At 41.0% G+C, this 23,287-nt stretch overlaps 1 protein-coding gene across 1 annotated transcript in view; it reads right to left on the bottom strand.

Moving 5' to 3' along the window:
- Positions 1 to 22,892, bottom strand: part of LOC104508737 (UPF0606 protein KIAA1549-like) — a gene marked incomplete at its 3' end in the record, with an annotated part of 32,885 nt that extends 9,993 nt beyond the window's left edge. Inside the window, exons 1-6 of the mRNA XM_010150458.1 lie at positions 20,192 to 22,892; positions 18,459 to 18,547; positions 12,799 to 12,976; positions 11,128 to 11,255; positions 9,551 to 9,734; positions 2,319 to 2,378 (exon numbers count right to left, since the gene is read on the bottom strand). Coding sequence (XP_010148760.1) covers positions 2,319 to 2,378; positions 9,551 to 9,734; positions 11,128 to 11,255; positions 12,799 to 12,976; positions 18,459 to 18,547; positions 20,192 to 22,892 — 3,340 coding nt within the window. The remainder of the gene's footprint in view (positions 1 to 2,318; positions 2,379 to 9,550; positions 9,735 to 11,127; positions 11,256 to 12,798; positions 12,977 to 18,458; positions 18,548 to 20,191) is intronic.
- Positions 22,893 to 23,287: the final 395 nt, after the last annotated feature.

Raw genomic sequence — 23,287 nt, forward strand, 5'->3', positions numbered from 1 at the left:
ATTGAAGAAACCATTTCAGTTCCAAAACCATAAGCTTACGAGCATTCAGTGAATTATTTAAAAACAAATAAAAGAGAAAATTCAGTCTAAAGTGTCTTCTGCAACTACTTTCAGTCAAAATGTTGTGTTCAGAAGTGATACAGTGTTGGAGATGGGCAGGGCATGGGTTCAGAATGAAGAAATAAAAATAGCAGACCAGCAGCACATGAATGAAGCTGCGTATTCCAAGAACATCTTGCCTAGATAGGATAAAGATTAACAGTATGACAATCATAGTACACAAAAAAACCCTGGTTGGTAGCCTTGCCCACTTCCCAACTCCAGGTATGCCGGGTCACTGAGGCAGCTAACGCTGAGAAGAATCCCTGAGGAACAACAGAGGAAACATGAAAAAAGTGGAGACCTTCACTAACAAGGTGGCGTCCAGTAAAAAAAAACGTGAATGAACAATTGTCATTGAAATGACCTAATTCAACAACTCTGAAGTACAGTAAAGCAACTCGCTGCTGACTGCAGTAAAACAATTCAGTTTTCATTTCTGAGGCTCTGCACTAAAATGATTTATATTTTTTAAAGTCCCTTTTTCAGTAAGTGTTTTCATGGGGTTTTTTTAAGCCTACTAAAAAGCCGTCAAATTAAATTAAAATCAATTAAATATAATTCTAATTGTTTTAATTTTTAAAACAAAAATATTAAAACGACCTTTTTCATTAAAAAATTTTCAGAGCAGATGTCAGAAAAAGGAAACATTTTCATGATTTCTCAGAGATCAACAGCATCTGCCTTCTAAGTTCAATCACAGACTAAGTATCTCAGAATTAATAGCAAAATTAACACAGTGGCCTAAGGCTACTACATGCAGCAAGTAGAAGAATGTTCTTGCCTGTGTATTGAATTTCCATATCAATGAATTATGCCTGATAGCATGAACTGTATTCCACAACTGAGAGGGACAGCTACAGAGAACACTGCAGATTTCCAAAGTTTTATGACTCTTGGGATACATGCACATATATCTGGGTAATCTAATATTAAAAACCTCACCTTTACATGATTAAATGATATAATTTTCCTACGTCATGAGTCATTACGCATACAGTACAATATACAGACTGAAAGGATGGAGCCAGCCAAAGTCTAGCAGCTCTTCTCAGGTTGTCTGCAAGAACTGGGATTACAATGGATTCTTCTACAGCAAAAAAAGGTGCTGTAACTGGCTTTCAAAATCTTACAGTCTAGAAGTTTAGAAAAAACCAAAGGGACATGATTCCTGAGTTAGAAGAACCCTCCTCCTATTGCAGGACCTAAGGGAACTTCCACCAACAACAGACAATCAAACCTAAGGCTGAGCAAGACAGGGTAGTGGTGTGACCAAAAAAGCCAACATAAATCCCTGAGGAAGAATGACACTGGATGTGGGATACACACATGTAGCTTTCTTCATGGTATTGAACATGGTCTGAAATTTTTCATTTTTCTCTAAAAAAGGAGTGTGGGCTTCAGAAAATAAGGTCCAATTTGGCTCCCTGCTTAAAAAGTAAACTGGGTCACTGGTGAGAGAACACAGGGATACATGAAGAAAGGGTAAGTCTGTGCTGCTGGTGAGCTACAGGCAGAGAAATGGGAATACAAAAGTGTATCCCGTGGGTCATCTGCACGCTATGGCAACTTTGCTGGGCGTAGCCCTGGTCACCATTCAGGCTTTCTGCTTAAGAGAAGCAGGTAGGACCTACAGTGTGCAGGCAACCTCAACAGCCTTTGAGCATCTAAACCTGGCAGCTCAACCATATCTGTGAACTATAGAATAAAACATCCAGAAGACTTGGGTGGGAGGGATCTGCTATGAAAGAATCGGAAGGGATCAATAAAACGTGATGCAACTTTTTCATGTACTTAAAATGTATCTATTTTCATTCTCTTTTATTCCTGGCATGTTTTGGTAGAAAGCTCCACACAAAAAAAAAATTCATTTTCACTTAAAATAAGAAGCTAAAAATCAATGTGGTATATTTACAGCATGCAAAGTAGACACTTTATGCCTGACAGTGTAAGCTGTTTCGCTAAGAATGAACTGCTTCTTACACAAAAACTACCTCGTGTGCATTATCGAGGAATTGCAGTAGTTCATTCTAGACCCAGGAATTACATTTCCCAGATATTCCAGGTCACCAGGCCTTTGGTTTTAGAATTTATTCATCTCAGGCACATTATTACCTCATAAAAATGCAGCACCCCTAAGCCATAGATACTTAGGTAGGCTAGTTATCCTGCTAACAGAAATAATAGCGCTCTTACTTACTCACAGAGACTGTACATACCTGTTCTCACCCAGGAAGATTTCATCAACTGAGACACATTAAGTTTAGGATAATGAAAGGCTGAGGGAAAAACAGAATGGAGGAAAAACATCCGTAAGAACAGTATTCTCAACAACATACACAAAAAAAGAAGCCACTTCATAATTTACACTGTCAGTAAGCATCTTATTGACACAGATGTATTACTACTCCCGAGGCTATGCAGACACAACGGTAAGGAGAGTGCTCCGAACACACACGCCCCCGTTCATCTAACAAAAAGAAGCTAACAGAAGCAGTCAGATTTATTACCTGAACGATTTCAAGCTGCTGTGCTGAGGTCATTGCTCCTAGACATTTAAAAGCTCACTGTCTGAACTGTGACTCTTACTGAGCTAGCTGCAGGATCAGACACTTGCTCAAAGGGCAATGAGGCAACTCATGAGTATCCCAGAATGAAATTAAGACCTTCTGTGAGGCAGAAAGTACATGGAAACACTAAATGTAAAGCAGAAAACTAAATGTATCTGATTTGTGTTCCAGACTTGCGCAGGGGGAAGCATTTAAAAAAAACACTCCCTTGATTTTTTTTTTTTTTTAAACAAAAAATACAAATAAATGCATGTAGAAACATTGCTGTAGACTAATCTCATGGCTTTTGTGTTTGGCTTGGTGGCTCCAAGCTTTCTTAATTTCTAAATTCTTCCAAAAAAAGCTCTGCTCCAAAGTGAAATCCTTGCCTCGGTGAAGTAAATAAAGTCTATTTCCTCTGACTTCAGTAGGGATAAGATTTTTCCCAAGGTTTCCACTGGAGAGCAGTAAAGACATGTTGGGAAACAAGTGAAGATGGGGGCTGGGCCAACAGTTTCCTCAAGGGAAGTCTTAAGCTTCACTATGGCAATAAGGAAAAGGAATGGTCTTAACTTTCTCAAAATATTTAATCCAGATGCAGTTTGCTAAGTGTTATACAGAGGTTAATTTTCAAACCCTTTCATGGCTAGAAAGAATGCAGCACATAACAATTAAATGCCCTGGTCCATGCGGGATCAATTTAGAGTAGAGATGTCTTGTCTTGCAGTTGCAGAACAGTTTGCCACACTATAGCATGTTTCAGCGAAACAGAAAATTACCATTTTTCTGATTTAATTATGCAATAATTTGTAGAGTAGCTGACCTCTGTCAGTGTACCTAAAACCTGATTCTTTTGCCCCTTAAAAAACTCAAGAAATTTTTAAGGCAAGAGCAAAACAATCACTAGTACCTGTTATTTTCACAGATTTATAAATAGCCCTGTGGAAAAAAAAGAAAAAAAATAAAGAAAAGTTGGCTATTCCACCTTTATTTCAGTAACAGCACCACTACCTTCAAGAGAACCACCTGGGAGATACTGTGTGACTGACTTACTATTCAAGATGGGTATCAGAATATACCCTTTATACAGTGACCAGGATGCATCAAACTTCCCAAACGCTCAGACACACAAAAAGCACCTCACAGTCCATTTAAACAAACACGTTTATTTCTGGCATCCTGCTACATGATTCTCTGATCGTAGCTTTCAGATTGGAGTTCTATTTACTCTGGTCATGCAATTGTTTACTCCAACTTAGAAATACAACCTGAACAAAACAGCATAAGCTAAACTGCATCTGTTGTTTTTCCAAAGCATGGAAAAAGCAAGATAAGAAAATCAAAAACCTTCCAATGGCCATAAAACTTTGAACTGCTAGCAGTCGTAAGCTTTTTCTTCTTTTAAACCAAAATCATGTTTTGCCTCAATACTTCATGCGCTCTTCGCACTTTTTCTAATTAGTACTTGAAAATGATTTAATTCATGCAAATTGCTGGATGATATTCACTTAAACTTTTCACAGAATTAATGGAATTTAAAAATAAAACAACTTGAGCAGAAAATCTTGAAATTGAAAAGGAAGATGTGCTGTGTTCTTTGGCAACTAAGGCTGAGTTCTAAAACCTGACAAAGAATGCATGAAATGGACACTTCTGCAACTGATACCATGCTCCGGAGTCGGAAAATCCAGGCTCCAACTCTTATTCCATAGGTCACTCACGTTCCACCAACACAAACGTGACCAGATCCTGAGCTCAGCTGGAGTCTCAGCACTGCAGCAAGATCATATTTGCAAGATTCCTAATGCCCCCTGGAACTAACGATTAAAATCAGCACAAACTAATTGTTATTCTGAGGGGGAAGCTGGAGAGACAAAATGCAATTATTAGTTAGACTGCGGCTGGTCGGCTAATGACTCTAGATGCGTTAATGAAGTAGACGCTATCATCATTAGAAGATTTTAACACACAGCCCTGAAGCACCACACCGTGTAACAGCATTGATTCAACGCCGACTGAAAAGGCAAAGGGTCACCTAGTCACCCGGAAACCTCCTGACAGCAGCCTGAAGCCCGCCACTCGGGCAACGTGGCCTGCGCCAGGTGCTCCAACAAGGGTCTCTCTGACCCTCTCATATAGACACTTGTGGGACCATGCACGATAGAATCAGTACCATGTTGATCGTTCTTATTTCTGCTAAATGGAGAAACAGCAATAGGAAGTACGGAGGGAATGCAATATTTGGAATGAGAAGGCATCAAATGACAAGATTCCTTGAAAATTCTGGGGTGCAGGCAACAGTAACACACTGCATCTTTAAATATCTGATCCAAAATCCATCCAGATAAAAATTGTAAAATATATCCACAGTTTTTTAACTGTATCATACAATTCTATATCAAATATATCCACAGTTTAACTGTATCATACAATTCTATATTAGCCTACTGGCCTTGCAACACCTCCAAGATATCTGAAATAGATGCCACCCATCGAAGTGCTACTTACAGCACTGAAAAAATAGCAAGTCCCAAGGCAATTCTCTCTATTTAAAGCCATAATAAAACCAAAGACATTTATTCAGGTAAGTTCATGAAGGCCAATATTCCTCATCTAGTCCACAACTAGCCTTTGCCTATCTTCAGAGAAATCTTCCAGCCATAAAGAGATACTAAATATATTATTTTCTATTTTTTAAAACAAACTGGCACCCAAAACCTGTGACTAGACTTGGTTTTCTTTCTGCTGACATGTAGTTCACGACCATCTAACCAGTTTAGAATCTAAAACGTGAGATGTAAGGTGGACAATGTGAAATAAGCATTCAAGAAGGGGCAAACAGAACATTTGAATATATGTATGTTGCTGAAGTCACCCGGAAGTCCATGAGGGAAAGAAAATTAAGGCTGGAACTTTCCAGGTTCGACCACTCCAACCATCCTATGCTTGCACAGGACAGCCCTTTCTGCCAAACTAACAACTTCCACTATTGACCATGACTCTAAATGAGTGGGAAAAGCTGACATTCCTGTTGTTAATGATATACTGCACAGGGACAACCCACACACTTAAAAGTATAAGCAGTACAAATTAGTTATGTGTAAAATCCAGTGAAAGAGCTGTGTGTGGGAAAGGCAATGTGGAAGTGAACAAGCAGCAGGGAGCAAAGACATTCCTTCAAACACGGCTGGTATTTGTGATACTGAAGGCAAGGTCTCACTTCACTCAACAGTGCTGAGATACAGTGATACTACACAAGTAGCTTTTCCTTACTATGAATCAACTTCAACCTCCTGACAGCTTGGCTCACCTACAAATCAGTTAATTTTCTTCAGATGCAGACTATAAAACTTAGAAAACCATATACAGAGCCCTCAGGTGGGCGGGTGGGAGGAGGAATAAAAATCATTACCAGTAGTCTGTCACCATGCCTGAAAACTAAGGCACAGCTGGCACAGAATAGTATGGCAAGGAACATTTCATATTTATGTATAAACAATTTACACATGTTACTATTTATATATAAATTGTTTAAGTGTAAATATATGAATATAAAAAAATTCCTCCCAAAATTCACATTGAAAAACAGAGGGTTGCATAATAATTTCCACAGAGCAAAGCAGCTACCTGTCTGAGGAAGGCCTTCACAACACCTCCCCTGCTACGACTCCCCTCTAGACCGAGGGACAGCATGAAAGCAGAGAGAGCCTAGAAAACAAGCGCTCTTCGGCATTTTCCTGCCAAAGCAGCTATGCGGATCTGGCTGTTGGGCATCCTCAACAGACTGCTGAGTAAGATGTCTCAAGAAGGATCTGCCCGATGCTGCTGAGCCTTTGGGCATTATTTCTGTCTTTGAATACTAAAGATCTAAAAATCTTTTGGCTCAAAAATACAGTCATAGCAACAACGCAAAAAACTGTAGAAAAAGCTAAAAATAACGGAATGTGGTTGCCTCGCTTATAAAAGCCTATGAGCTACATCCATTACTGTACTGGCTGACAGACGGGATGCGTAGCTCTAACAAGCTGAGAAACTCTTCCCACTCTGCTGACTTACCCAGTCGTACCATGCCTGGTGTTCCAAGACGGCGACTGCAAACCTGCCGAAGCACTACTGAGACCACGCCAGCCCAGTTCAAAGCAAACCCAGCTGTCCTGCAGTGGGCTCAATCGACAGTAAATACGGAGTTCCTCTAGAGGCCAGCAAGTCAAATGCTGCCCAGTTGCTCCTTGATTTAGGGCACCATATCCAGCAAATCCTCATGTTTTCTACACTGTGAACTTTGGGAAGATCACATTGTTCCTAAAAATTCTAAATGACTAAATTGAAATTTAATATTTATTTTAACTTGATTTATTAAAACAAATAAAATACATCTAATGAGACATCATATATTTTGAAAATTCAATCTATACAAATTTGAACGTCATCTTCCAAATTTCTCTGTCAGAGACATCACCACCACCACACTCTGGCTAAGCTCTCCGAGGCAAGTGCTATGTTCTGTTGGCAACATTCATCCAATATACTATGGCAGCAGTGAGGTGGGGTCACTGAAGGCATGGGGGTATACACAGCTTGTTCAGCTGTCATCATCCCCGCTACTGGGGATGTGCACCAAAGAAACAGCATTTTTCAAGAGCTCCAAACAGGAGAACCGTGGAAGAAAGTGTCTATCATGACAGACTTAGTCACCACTGATGAGTAACTCTGCCTTCCTACACTAAGGGTTTGTTTGGAGATTCGAGTTTTGGTACTATTTGGGAGATTTGGTGGATGTGAGGGGAGGAAGAATAATTCTGTGTTTCAAGTCTCAAGATCTGTGCTGGAATTTGCGGGAAAGAAATTACCATGCTGTTGGAATACTTGTTTAAAGTTGCCAGCAGATAAATCTTCAGAAACACAGTTATTGAATTAACTCACCCACAGGCTCAGACATAACAGAGACCACATCTGCCAGGCCTCAACAGCCAACATCTACATTGCTTCACTGCAAACCTTAGAGTGGTCAGGAAAAGAGAAGAAATCCAAACGGGACCTCGTTCCAAAGGCACTGCCTGACCTCGCCTCTCACTCTACTTTGCATGACTTTCTCATTAACACGTGAGCTACCACCGAGCTCCACCGGCATCAGCCCCACTGGCCAAGCACTGTAAGCATGCAGGTAACACAGGGAGACCTCCTGCTATGGAGCAATGAAGATATGACCTTCAAACTTCCTACGTTCCACCAGGAAAGCACAATAAGGAGAGCAGTGTACATGCATGTTTAGTAAGATTGTTTTCCCCTATGACCAGCCTGACTTTCAGGATACACTGGTCGAGGTATAAATCCTGTTGTCATTTAATTGCACTGTGGCTCCATCGCACAATCCACAAGATGGATTCTCAGCAAGGGGCAACCTGCAAATTCACTACAAATACCAATGCAGAATACGTGGACAAAACTAAAAACTTTAGGACCAGATGTACATACATCACAGGAAAAAAAAAAACCAAAGATGCCCCACAACACCAAAAATATTATGCAAGAGACTAAGTTAAACTCTAGGGCAAAAGAGATGACACAGAGTAAAGAGACATGTCTTTCAAGCAATCAAGACAAAAGCAACATTTAATTTGCAGTAAGAGACAAAGACCACAGCCTGCAACCTGAGAAGTCCTGTGGCCTCACAAGGAAGAAAAGAAATCTTGGTCATCTACAGACAGGGATTCTCAAGGCTTTTGGTCCCAGCTCAATTACAGCTACCACTGCACAGGTAGAGCCTATGTGAGACCAAACGACAGCAGAAGTGTTTAAAGAAAATGAGCCAACCACCTTGTACATTTTTTTTAATTGATTATTGGAGCAGAGGGTTAAAAAATGCTTAAAAATTAAAACAAAGCTTCAAAAAAATTAGTACATTTAAACCTACATAAATGTAAGGTGCTATGGAGAAGAACTTCTGTTGACAGTCACCCTCTTTATGGTACCTTCATTGACATACGACCGCACAGCTGCAGAATGAACAGCAGCTACCATTAGGCCTGATTTTCCACTAGATGTTTAATTGTATAGCAGGTATCACTGTATCAGGTGTTACACACCTATGCGGCTCACAAAAATAACTCAGAAAATTAAAAATCTGCATTGGAAGGCACAGTGAGACAGGAGAAACAGGGAATTAATGGACTGAGTAACTTGCTTACATTCATGAGTCATTTCTGTCGTGAACAATCCATTAGTGTACAAGGATAAGTGTGGTGTTTAGAAACTTGGTCTATTTATGAGACTGAGGTAATCCGAAAAATCTAACCAAACATAAGTTGTAAAGGCTGGATGTCAAGCAAACTCTGCCATGCAGGCAGTTCCCATTAATCTGAGTTTACGGTGGCCACAGACTGGAAAAAATGACTTGCAATGCAAGCTGTACGTAAGAAGCAAGAGATACACTAAAAAATTAATACCCTAAAAGATAACACACTACTCAAAAAAGCACTGCTGCTGACTAACAGATAACCCAGATAGACTATATGGGCAAATATAAGCTTACGTTGCCAGTGTCCCATGCTTCTCACAAGTCAGAGCCACAGTTAAGTGCAACGCAAAGCCCAAGGCAGCAAACCCTGCTGAGAAGCAGCAAAGGCCCCTGCAGACATAACCACAGAGCTACATCTTGGGTTTCACTTCACAGCAATATTGAGCTAAGTGACTTGGTTTTTAACCTGGGCTAGCTGACTAACAAAATCAGGTTAAGCGCAACTGACCTGACGCAAACGGAAAGAATGACGACAAAAGCCATCAGAATTCATGATACAAGTCAGGTACTTGAAACAGCATTATCACTTAGGCACAAAATTAAAATTATAGAGAGGAAAAAAATACGAAGTGTCTTGCACTCTTGACAAGCAGCAAGTACTCACGTTCAGCAATCTGCAGCACAGGAAAGCCCAGATAGAAGCTGAATTCCACCACGGACAAGTTTCTTAGCTGCTCACTGACTTCGGACCCATTTAGAAAACCGTATCTGTCTCGGATGGCAAAAACAATGCTCACAGGGCCTTGCCGAAATGCTATCCCAGGCCTGCTCAGAGTTATATTCAGTATCTGAAAAGACAAGATTGAAGCAGGGTTAGCAAAATCAAATCACTGGCACTTCTATTCATTCCTTGACAGATTTTTTTTTTTTAACCCCTAATATGAAGGGGGAGACAATCCACATCAAAACAGAGGAACATCTATTCCAGATTGCCTCTTATGAGCCTCAGCAGGCTGAACCAAAGTTACATGTGAATTCCTCTTCTCAGAGTTATCCTTTAAGCTCATTCATAATCCAGAATGATCTGAAAACCACAGTCCAGAAAAAGACAATAAAACCACTTAAAGAGAATCAGCAAAACAAATCTACCAATAAAAAAATCTTAGATGAATACCAAACTCTGTGGAAAAGACAGGAAGAGACATGGTAAAGAAATGTTATGAAAATGGATGTATTCTTGGTCAAAACCTCCTGTATCATGCATGCCCACACCCTACCACTGGTTAAAAGCCTTATTTTGGCACCAGTTTACACAGCAACTGTGTTCATGCAGACAAACCTCTTCCAGACAGTAAGCAAGTATTTAAAATAAAAATTTGCTAAGCTGATAGTCCAATATATTGTTTTGCATGTTCTGTCTTCAGTCCATCCAGTCACATTGTGTCATTCAGTACCAAGCACTTTACTACACGTACTATATAGGTCTTTATGTACTATAAAGTTTATGGCATTTTTCCTGCTATGATTTTATTTTAGGGTACCACAGGTGGGCATTTACGGTGCCCGTTAAAGAACATTATAAAATTTTTACTAATTTTGGTATTACAACAAAGCTAGCTGAAATTTAAGAATTTAATGAGTTGGTCTCATTAAGATGAATTACTGACTTTCCAGGGAATTTTAAACTCTGCTATGTGATTCAATACCCAGCACATAGGCAATATATTTCATATGCGAAGTTCCAGCAGCAGCTGCCAGGGACATCATATACTGCTGTAAGTATTTCTAGACCACAGAAGCAACTAGCATGTTTGCTCACATAGCAGAGTGCATATAGGTCCTATATTCCCTGATAGGATCCCCTGATCGGCAATAAGACCTGAAAGTTGTCTTCCAAGAAAAATATCCTACCCACACGCTACTCTAATAGTAAAATCTGATGGGAATGATTTTGTAAGGGTTGGGGCAACCTTTACATGAAAAGTATAAACTCTCTTATATTCAATAATGCTTTTCAATATATATCATCATCTTGGATCATTTTTTCAAAAAGCTTGAAACCATATTATTTTACAGGGGGCAGAAATCCTAACTTCATGACAAAGCCTCATAGTTCTACGTGATCTATATGGCAAGTGATAGCCAGTGAACACCAAACTCATTCTACTGGCTGGACGGAACACAGGACAACCAAAGGTGAGGGGAAAGAGGGACAGACAGAAAGCGTGCTAACCATCTTACCTGCACAGTGAAGTTGTGGAACTCCTGGTGTTTACTCACTTCCATGAACGCCATCGTCAGCCCTTTCTCAATGCGCCGGCTAAAGTTGCAGAACCCAACGTCAATGTTCCGAGGCACAAACTGAAGCACTGGAGGCAAAAGGTACATATTATTCCTACAGACAAGTACTTCCATGAGAGAGAACAAAACCGGCAAGAAAACCCACAGAGCTATCACTTTCTCATGGAATTCAGGACATATTCAGTGAAACACTGGGTAAAAATACAGTTGAAAAATTAATTCTGTGTTGGTGCAGTAAGTACTTTACTCATTAATATCTCTTGCAGCAGTAATTAACTTACTCAAAGATATTAGTGAGAAAATACCCACTGTTTCCTCTTGCATACTGAAAGACCTTCACTACATACATGTAGCTAATTTTACAGGACTTGATCACTCCATCAGCCACTCCACAATCTTAGTACCCAACACATCGGTGAAAATCTTAAGGAAAAAAGCCACAAATACCTTTTTCTTGTAGACTGAAATGGAGTAATTAGCTTGTCTAAAAGACCACATATTGGGTCCATTAATACACATCAGTATCACTCTAACACTTTCAAAACACCTACTTAGAAAACGATCTTTTAAATCTGGATACGTACACTTTAAAGTCTTTCTCAGGAGAGAAAGACCGAGCACAGGGGATAAAGAGTGGGTGTGGAGGAAACATAAGCACGCACACAGACCTTAACTACATGCACATCTGTGGACTTCCTGATATAGTCTTACCCAAAAGAATGCTATGATTATGTTACAGACCCTAACAACAACGTTATACGAGGCAGAGTAACAGAAAAATATCTCCTGTCTATCTGTATAACAGTATTAAGCAGTGGAAAAAGACATCACACCTGCACGATTAAAGCAGCGATCAGTTATTAACAAAGCAGAAACAACACGTGAAACATACCTGAGCAAAAGTACCTATGTCTGACATCAATTAACTCTGCCTATATACTCAGTCCTGTCACTACCTCGTTACATAGTCAACCAACCAGGCAGGTGGTTTTGCTATGTAAATAGCACCTGAAGGAAAATGTTAGATGATATCACTGACTCAAAACCTATTACAAGGGTAATATTTTGCTTTAGATTATTAGTAGTCATGGACTTCACCTAAACCGCTGCCATACAGCAGCCATGGAAAGCTGAGTACTACATGAGCAATCCTTCTGCTCACATTATAGATGAGTAATCAATCCTCCTACTCACCAATCCTCCTACATTATGAGAATTCTAAAAAGAATGACATAATTTTTTTTCTAAAAAGATAAACATAATTTGAAACTTGACTCAAGCATTATAAAGTAACCACACTGTATTTATGAGTAAATGTTTCACTGATTTTTTCCCTCTTTTCACCATCTGGAACAAGAGAAAGAGCACACCTATTCTGTGACATGCAAAAAAAAATTTTCTGAAAAAATAATGAAATTGTGGGGTTCACTGTCTACAACTCATCATCTCTCAACCACAGATCCGGCAAGTATTTCACTAACAATCAAGAATTAAGATCCCTAGCAGTAGAGCGCAGGGTTTTGGCTTGACCTTGCATACTTAATCACACGTGCAGAAGTGTTAATCAATACAAAGCTCTGTCTCCTCCTCCTCATGCTAGGAAAAACTCACCTGTCTGAACTTGGAATCTGTTATCTGGCACCGTGAAAGAAGGATGCAGTGAGAGGATCAGGGGGGCCTCACCACGAAGAAGACTGCTGTTCACAAGGACATTTATGACAGCTACTGCCGTGTAAACAAAAGGACCTGATGTCACCAAGAAAGCAAATTTGGGGGAAATTTTATAAACCTACAAAAAAAAAGAAAGAATTTTTTTTTTTTTTTAAATCTTCTATGCGAAATTTGGCAACACTTTAGAACTGCATAGTCTCACACATTTCAAAGACACATCATCAAGAGGTAGGAAAATGCAACCTTTGTTTTTCAGAGAGAGAGCAGAAGCATAAACTCTGACAGTGCTGTGCCTCACACCCTCTGCTCCAGAGCAGAGAGGCACCTCCCCTGTGCTAGGCGCACCTACTACAATCTTCAGTCCAACACCCCAATCTCAACACTTCCTGATTTACCACATCCCAGCATAGTAGCACTCCCCCTCGCCTGCATTTCCCTGGAGTACATGAGTTCCTGTCTAAAATTGCTGTTTACTTACTGAACCGCCTGCACAGCTTCTGCATTTCAGTCATATACTGCATAGCAAATACATCCCCTACCATTCACATGTGATACACAAGAAGCAAAATACACGTAACCTGTGGTTTATGGACACAATTTTCACACTCAGAAATGCCAGAGGAGGCTTCTAGCTGCTTATTTCAGCACAGTTACCACAATTACAATTTCCCTCTTCCAATTCACTGACTTTAAGTCTTCCTGAAGACCCTGAGGAGCTGGAGTCATTATGTAAAAGAAATGAGATTGTAAGTTAAATATAAGCCTAGGTGAACGTTTCCATGCAGACACTCTTACCCCCAATTTCTCTGTCACCTAAGTAAAAACAAACTGAAGGCTTTTATTTATTTAAACATATTGCAGTGTCTTCTCCACTTCAGAGAAATACTCTCTATATCAAGGACATCTGTCTCCCCAGCACTACTTTTCCCCCTTTGGTTTACTCCCCCAGTTTGCTTTATTTGCCTAAGATATTTACACTAAAATATTTTAAGACATCGAGCATGATGGCCTCACAAATAAAAAACTAACCTAAACCAGAGACACACAGGTTCTGATAAATGCACATCTCTTAGATGAAGGGATGTAGCACCTTGCAGGCTCTGTGCTGGTGAAAGGATGTTAGATATCCTCAGCTTCAGGATCAGCCATACAGAAAAACACAGTGCTACTTAAATTGTGACCCACACGTTTCTTACTGGTATTTCTCCAACAGTGTAAAATGATGGCAATTGCTGTTTAAACGAGACATCAAGCAGCTCTTTCCTGTCCTCTAAAAAACACGTATTTTCAAAGAGATCATCTTCACCAAAAGAAAATACCGCAGTAGCAGGAAGAAATGAAAAAATAATCTAAGCTGCTCATTATTCCTTTTTTCCTTCTTAGTCCACAAATATGTGCTGCTCACAGCTTTTATTTTAAATTAATTTAGAGCCACAGAACTCAAATTTGTTTGATATAAGTAATATGCACAGCTCTTCTTAGTTCCTCTTATCTGAAATTTTATCCTTTTATCTCAGGATGAAATGATCTCCGCAGCTTCAGTTCGTCAAATGGGAACAGCAGTTATAATGGGTAAGACATGCAAAAAGAAAGTTGTCCATGACTGCAAAGGAGACTACTTAAAAGGCAAGAAAAAGGAATTAGAATTACAAATCTCAGTGATAATTTGACGGTGACTTATACTTCTGCACAAGAGTCAGGTATTTCAGGCAAGAAAGCAAACCTCTGACAGCTAACCCAGCTGTCTCCATCTCTGACCTGTTGCACTGCACCATGGATGCAGTGAAAGCAACCTACCCCAAACCACTACAGGTCAAAACAATAGCTATTTCTGCTTGGGGTACTGCAGCAGTTTCTACAACCCAGTTCTGATGACAGAAATGACATAGCCATGCCAGCACGGTGATGAGTACAAGATAGTTCTCCAAAGTTGTCTAGGATAGATGAGGATAGCTCAGGACTCGTGACTCATGAATGAGAATAGCTCCACTTGGTACAGCTCTAACCCTTCACAAACCCAGCCGTCCATCCAACCCTCTCTTGGAGGTTTCACCTTTACTACCAGGGCAGCCAGATGCTAACAAAGTGCCTTGTTGAACCGCCACGTTTTAGAGTGCCGCCTATTAAAGTAAACAAGTACAAATGCCTGTCTTAAATTAACACGATGGGCCGTAAAGCTGGAGCAGCACAGAAAACTCCACGTGCACTTTGGAGCCGTTCCCACAGCGAAACCAGAAACCTCTGGCAGGAGCAGAGAACCCTCACACCATCTGAAGTTAGGCTATCCCTTCTCCAAAGTGCAACGGCTAATCCAACTCCGCAGAGCCCAGGACACAACCCATCCCATTCAAGGCCACCCTCACAAGAGGGAGTGCTTCTAGTACAGAAAGTTTTCAAGCCTCGATTTACTAGAGGCTAGAAGAGTATCTGGGGAATACACTGCTGTATGCTTACTCTGTCCCTTATGATGCTCCCTAAGCATTTGCTATTGATAAAATATTTGATTAGATACACCTTTGCTACAATGTAATCCACGCCTACACTCCACTGTAATATGTTGTGTAAACATCTGGTAGAAAGCATAAACAACAGATTTCCTCACCACCACCTTATTAAGCATCCTGTAAAGAGCCTGCAGAGAGCATTTAACTTCCTGAAGATGGGCTGCAAAGGCTCACAGGTCTTAAAAATGAAACAAAGCTTCTGCTTCTACGCACATTAAGGTCCTAAGACAACAATTCTCTCACTGGTTTTATGCACTTATGTGGTACCAGCCAGAATTTCAGCAGCGGTGACGCCAGAGCAAGTCCATGAAGTGGCACCTTCAAAGTAAGTATTTAACTTCCTGACAGTGAACTGATCTCCTTAACTTTGAAGGCAGGGGGTTTAATCCATTGGTTTGGATTATAGAAACCAATACCCTAAGGACAGGCCATCATAAAATCACCAAGCACAAACTGAGCTGGCAAAAAGGTTTTTCCTGTTGGCATGAACTTAACGGCACCAGGGGTCCTGGCAGTGAGGCACTGCCAACACGATTTTATTTCACACCCCAGTGCAACAAAGCGAAGTCAAGGGAACATTGCATAACAGATCTTAACAGAGTGTCATAAGGTTTACATTAGAAAAAGCTGACAAAAATCGCTCTTATTCAAACAATAGAGTCTTATTGTTTTGCAGATGCAATACATTGAGACCAACTGGAAAGAACTTTAAAATTTTAGGTTATTCTCACTTTGCTGTAAGGGATTTCACTAGAAAAAAAAAAATGGACAAAAGTCTTTTTCATTAGGCAGGATTCAAGCCTGCCTCCTTTTGTTTTCTTCCACTTCAACAACTCAGAATGTTGAAATAATAAAGAAGCAGAGACCAAAGTTTCAAAGATGGGTAAAAAAAAAGTTTTAATTCTCCTTTCAGTGTTAAATTTGGTTTGTATTTAAAGTGAGCAGTGGTTATATCCACCGTTACCATGGATTTTATTTTTAAAGCATACATTACTACCAAGTTAAAGTTAACAAGACTGTCTCCTGATTTACTGTGCATTACATCACACCAAGGGAACAACATCTGTGAGCTGCAATAGGAGACACAGTAAAAAAGCAGCTTACAGACGTGCACAGCTTTAGCATAAATTGCAAATGTACACACGGTTCCTGGGTACTCTCGACTAACAAAAGTCAGCTCTGTTTGATTAACTTAGCTTAGCAATATGGACAAATTGTATTTTAAATTTTGCATTACGTCACCATTAAACGTGCCAATACTCTTGACAGCTCTTTATTTAAAGTAACAGTTTTGTTAGTACTTCATCGTTAGAGGTGAAAACATTTGCTAGTGATTATTTTTAGTGCAAAACCCATACCCAAAGAACACATATGACAGCAGCATTCTAGCATAAAATAAGCATAACTGATTCCACAGAGATGTTTCTTCCTTTTGATAAAAAAGAATTTGCAAAGAATGGAGCTGGGCTAACTGCATTATTCATAAAAACAATTGCTTCTGAGCAGCCTCAGGGCCAAAATATCCTGTTGAGAGCTTTACAAGGCAATAGTGGGCATGAAAGGAAGGAATTTAAAGGGCAAAAATATAAAGAAGCAAGATATCAAATGTTGGCTCCAATCAACCTTCAAATATTTAGCAACAGATTTTGTCTTACTGCTGTTACTGTTAAGAGGATAAGTGCTTCCATATCGCTGAGACATATAAGGTCACTGAAAATTAGTGTAGTTCTATCTTCATGAACTTTTGACTTCTACTCGACTATGCCAGTTTGCACAATCTGAACATGTAATTCACAAGCCAGAAGAAAAATCGCTTATTTACAAAAAACCCTAAAAAAAGCTTATGGGCAGGTATTGCTAATAGGACCTAAACAAATATAATTTACAGTGGCAGCTCGCCGTGGCTGATGTTTGGCAGTAATTCGTAACGCTCCCATCCTGACTGAGTAGTAAAGAGGTATATTCTCAAACAGCAGACAGGAGTTGTTTAATTACCGAGTGCAGTGATTATAGCAGGAGCTGTCAAGTTTCCCCGTAGAGAACGGGAAGCAGAAGACAGAGGATTCCGTGCACGGAAAACTCAAGTTATGTTCAAAATTCAAACTGCTACTTGAGTAAACTTCATCATGAAAATGAGATCACTGACTCAAAAAAGTAAAATAATGTGGTGCTGGTCTATCGTGACTGGATAAACACAGACATGAAAAATTGCAAGTGCAGCTGAACCTGCACCTATTCCAGTAAGTCCATTAAAACATTTCATTTTGTCTCCAGTGTTGAAGTATCTGACTACACAACAAAGGTACCCCCAAACCACCTTCACAGTCTTTTCCTCTTAAAGTCAGGGAATAGAGCCTTTAAATCCCATCTCAACCAAACACTCACTGTGAGGTTAGGCAACAACACTGAAATGTTGTTCGAAGATGACTGTGAACTTCAAAGCAGAGGAAGCTTTCAAAAAAAACCACAACCCAAGAGCACAGCAATTCCTAGACCTGTGAGTGGCAGAAGGACAAGAGTCACACCTATTTGAAGGCTTAAAAATAACATCTTGCCATTGCACACCTGATTTTTTTTCTCCCCTGACTTTTTCATCTGCCAAATCCTGCACCTGGGATTCCACCACTCTCCCTGCAACTGCTGACGGCCTCACTTCCAACATGAAATAGCACAAGGCTGTGCAGAGGGTTTTGTTCTGTTTAAGGTGCTAAGTATATTAATCAGCTAGCAGAAGAAACAAAACTTTTAAACAGCTATTTTGAATGCTGAAAGTTTTTCAGTTCAGTTTCAATTCACCAGCCAAAGGAGGTGAGCAGTAGAGGCTAGGCACTGCTTGCACACGTCTGGCAAAACCAAGAAAGGTCTGTCCTAGAAAACTATGACATTCTGAAAGTAAAGAAGCTGATGTAATATTCACTTCAAATAAAAAAACAAGCAAAAACCAAACCATGACTAACGTTTAAGTTAGAATAAACCCCTCATATTTATAAACAACCCACATGGGTTGTTTATAAATCACCATTTTAGCCTGTGAACTAAAACCACTATTGCATTATATTGATCAAAGAGTACTTGTACACACTTCATACCACTTACCTCTAGCTCTACTGATCGCCTGAACTGAACTCTGAGCACTTCTCTGATGGATTCACTGACATTTTGTAGAACAGCTCTTCGGGCCAGCACTGGAAATTAATGTCAGTCAGTAAATACACTTTAGCTTCATCTCTTGGGCTTTGGTTCAAAGCTTCATTTTCAATTGTGCAATGCATGAAAAAGCAAGCAATGAGGTCAACTGCATCAAACAGGTAAGATGATGGACAAGGAAACAGGTAAAGGTGTGACTGTATCCTAAAAAGTGACTGTACACGAAGTTGAAGGAACTCCAGGTTTATTTTCTCTCCCGTTTTGTTTTTCCATATCTAATGTCTTTCGCATTCCAGTAAAAGCATCTTCTAAAGAGCCACCGAGGCATTCAAACTGGATCTGAAAGTGGCAGCACATTCAGTCTGACCTGCGCACAATGAGCCTGCTGTCGTAACACAGTTAAGGTTCTGTAGGCAATGCATGGAATGCAGATGAGGTCAGAAAAAAGCCACAGAAAATATGCATCTGCTTTTCTCTTAAAAAATAAACAAATATGACATGGCTTACTGAAAGGGATGTTCACCAAGTAAGAAATTGCTTTAAAAACCTCACATCCCTACGATGTCATGTCTGCTACAGTCACACTTGAGACTGTGATTAAAGTCAAGGAAACAACTGAAAAGTGTCATGGTGTCATCCTGCATTTATCTTTCATCAGAAACTTGTAATTTGACTAGTTTTATAGGCAAGTTTAAAAAAAAAATCTTCCTCATCAACAGCATAGCTCACCTTCCTATCTGGAGGATGAGATTATGCTCATTCTGCTTTGAGTATCACAAGTAAATCTTAAGGGCAAAATGCGTTGCTTACCACAGAACATGCAGCACTTCTGCAGCTGCCCTGGATTAGTTCGCTGGTATTGTTTTGTTAACAAGCTAGGAAGAGGTAGGAAAACACCAAAAAAGCAAACACAGATGCTGAGACAATTAATTTTGAAACACACTAACATCACTTTTTCTGGTTACAAACACACCAAATCCAGTTGAAGTAAGTATGGGAGGAGGGAAAATATAAACAGATGCTAGTATGGTAAAATTATAAAAATGGTAACGAAACTCAAACATTTCTTAAACACTCTCCTCTTTCACATTACAACATTACCTCACATGCAGGTTTTTACAAACAGCAGCAACAACTGAAAGGAGAAACTTACTCAGTCAGAACATTTAAACGTTTGGCAGAACAGTACCATGACAGTAACATTCATTTACAGCCCATGAGATGATAAACCAGCCTCTGTATCAGTGTACTTGTACAGACACATCAGCAACTTTAGAAGGCAGTTTCATTCCCTGTGCAGTGTAATGTACATGTAACTCACTGTCACAACAGACTTGGTTCAAGTGAATTCTATTATTTCCAAGAGTAAATGATAAATCAATGCCTTTACAGCTGCTTGTCTGAATTTACACCATATTTATTTGAAAGGTTCACTTAGCTAATTCAACACCTGCAATTTAGCTAGGGGGTCACAGAAACATAGAATGGTTTGGGTTGGAAGGGACCTTAAAGACCATCTAGTTCCAACCCCCCTGCCATGGGCAGGGACACCTTCCACTAGACCAGGTTGCTCAAAGCCTCATCCAGCCTGGCCTTGGACACTTCCAGGGATGGGGCATCCACAGCTTCTCTGGGCAACCTGTGCCAGTGCCTCACCACCCTCTCCGGGAAGAACTTCTTACCTGCAGTGACTAAGTAAGCATCAGGAACCGTGATGTCGCAGACATAGGGTTGCCTCGTAGTGGTCACACCAGAGGTCATGACCCCAGGGTCAGATGGAGTAGTGGTTGCCAAAGGGGTGGAGGAGAATGTCCCCAGGCTGCCTGCAGCAGTCGTGTCGCGGCTGCCCGTGGCACCAGTGGCTGTGGTCGTGGGGACAGTGGTGGGAGCACCTGACGGATCAGTACCAGCAGTTACGCTGCTTCCTGCTGGAACTTCAGTGGGAGGGCTGGAAGTCGGAGGAAGCTGCGTGGGAGCAAACAACGTGGTCCCTGACAGAGATGCTGTAGGAGAGGGCATCACGCTGCTGGTGTTGGCATGGAGCGTCAGGCTGTCAGGGTCTGTGGGAGGAAGGGCTGTGTGGGCACTGCCCTCACTGCGAGATGTTAGAAGCAGCGTGGGGTTAACTGTAGCACCAATATCCTCATCAGAACCCAGAGCAGTTGAGAGCAGAGATGAAGACATATTTAAGACTGGAGTTGCTGAAGTGGTAGTAAACAAAGAGATCAGACTTGTTTCACTGAGCAAGATGCTGCTGGTAACAGTCCAGGTGTCAGACGTGGGCAGCACCAGGGCAGGAACCACAGGGTGAGAGGTGGAGAATGAAGGCTCCAGCTGAGAGGTAGCTCCTGTAACAGCTGAGGTAAACACAACTTCAGAGCTTGCTGCCGATACTGAGGGCACTTCCAGAAACACAGACGACGCTGAGTGAAAATCAGATGACGGTGTTATTTCAGGAACATGTGCAGCTGGAACAGAGGAGGCATTTGAATAAAAGTGTGATGTTTGGCCAAGAGGGAACTGAGAAACCTCGGTGTCAGTGTCAGAGCTGACAGCAGCACCTAACTCCCAGCTGGAAACATCCTCAGAAAGTACTGATGTCCCAGTCAACAAGGTCTGAGGTAAGAATGTTGATAAATCACCTTGCACGACAGAGTAAGAACTTAGCATGGCTGATGATAAAGACAAGTAGCTGGGTTCAATAAGAAATGGTGTTGATAAAAGACTGGATGGAAATTCTGAGTTATTTAAAGACTGTTCTTCCCTTGTAGATGTCTTGTCAAGCAAAACTACAGATTCTGATGGCATTAATTCTAGTGACTCCAGCAAAGTTGTACGGCCAACTGCAAACGATGCTACCGACTCATTCGGGATGAACGGAGAGTCAAGCAGGACAGTGGTGGCACGAGGAAGTTCTACGTGAGTGCTTGGTGTCACCAAAACTGTTTCCAGAACAGGAAGGGAAAACTGGGCAGAAATGTTCAGTGATGGTTCTCCAGGGAGCTGGTAGTAGGAAGGAGAAATTGTTATAGGTGTTCTAGTGTCAAGGACAGCGTCCGCAGTGCTTAATAAAAACGTGCTTGAATCGGGGGTTTCTGCAAATCTTGAAGAAAATGAAACAACTGGTCTTGATGGAAAAGTAGTATCAAAAACATCAGGTGTAGGCTCATCTAATTCATACCCGTCAGCAATTATAGTTGTAAATGGAGTTATGCCTTGTACTTCAGAGGCTTTGATAGACAAAGTTTCAAGATAATCGCCTGAGCCCACATCATTTTCTGGGGAAAAGCCTGCTTCTGGCAGAAGTGAAACTGAGTCACAATACAGACAAGAACTGTATGATCTCGTGAAAGGCACTGGACTCGTGAGCTCACTCACAAGCTCTGATTGACTTGGTATTTCTGAACTAGCAAGCAAATTTGGTGTTGTCCTGGAGAATTCAGATGTAAACAGGCTGGCATTAAGAACCATATCAGAGTCTGTGGGAATGGCAGCTGAGTGAAGGGGGTAAGACGTCGGTGGAAGACTAGTAGGGAACAAAGCAAGCTCAGCAGTGGCTGCTGAAGTTGGCGTGACCCAGGGAATGCTTGGACTGCTTGGACTGGGGTAGGGCCTTACACCAAGAGTTTCTGCTGCCCTGGTACTCACGTCGGTGTAAACATCACCATACAGATCTGCACTTTGTGCTGTAGCATCTGGGGACGCAGGGCGACTTTTATCCAGCCGCTCAGGATGAAGAGGCAACCCTTCCGAAGCAGGCCCAAAAGGCAGAGCTGTTAAACTTGCATTTATGTTTTCCTGCTCCGCAACTCCTGCCTCTGAAGGAATGGAAGCGAAATAAATAGCTGTATTTGGAGGGTGCAATGGCAAGTCTTTGCTTGCAGTTAGCATTTCACTATCTGGTACAAAAGGCTTCAATTCTGTAAGAGCGTTACTGTGTTCAGGGACAGCGCTCCTTAGAGTCTTTTGCTGTGCTGTTTTTGAGATACCATATGGCGAAAAAAGCTCAGGTAACAAAGGGGTTAGCAACAGTGTTTCTAAAATTTCTCTTGGTGGCTCTACCGTATTAACTGAGTGATGATCTGTTAAAGCTGCAAAAGACTTCAGGGGAGGAGTCCACTGTGCCTTTGGAAATGAGCTAACGAATTCACCGTCACTTAAGAACGCCTCATTGCTTGTTACGGAGGCATCTACCAGCGGCGTACTTCTCCCTTCCGAAATCCTCACCGTTTCTTCTGGGTTAAATAAAGTCACATCCAAGGGAGTGGTAACTGATGACAAAACTGTTCGAAGGAAATTACTTTCTTGGGACTCCAAAGTACTTTTTGCTAAGGCCATTTGTGTCCTGCTGCCTGATATGCTTTGGTGCACCTTTGAGTCCATTGAGAAAAAGGAAAAATTTTGCTGCTCCAAGGATGTCTCATCTAAATCAAGAGGGAGAGAGAAAAACAAAAACCATCACATTAGCACAAGTAGTACGATTGCAATGAGCAAACCTCACGCACAGCATTTCTGGAGACAACTGCCCAGAATTCAAGGGCTAAGCCAAAAACTCTTGGTAAGTGAAAAACCTCCATCAGTGAGTCGGCACAACTAGTACAATTCCCCGTGAAACAACATTCCCTGGAAATGAGCAGGACAACACAAGCTCCTCTCACTCTGCACCTACTCGTCTCTCTACAGCAGCACTGCAGCGAGCCCCATGGAAGGACAGAAAGTGGCTCCCTCTTACTTGTGCAAGGCTCCAGTGCATGGCAGCTAATGGTCACACCAAGTAA

The sequence above is a fragment of the Eurypyga helias genome, unplaced genomic scaffold, assembly GCF_000690775.1.
Source record: "Eurypyga helias isolate BGI_N326 unplaced genomic scaffold, ASM69077v1 scaffold2914, whole genome shotgun sequence".
Classification (NCBI taxonomy): domain Eukaryota; kingdom Metazoa; phylum Chordata; class Aves; order Eurypygiformes; family Eurypygidae; genus Eurypyga; species Eurypyga helias.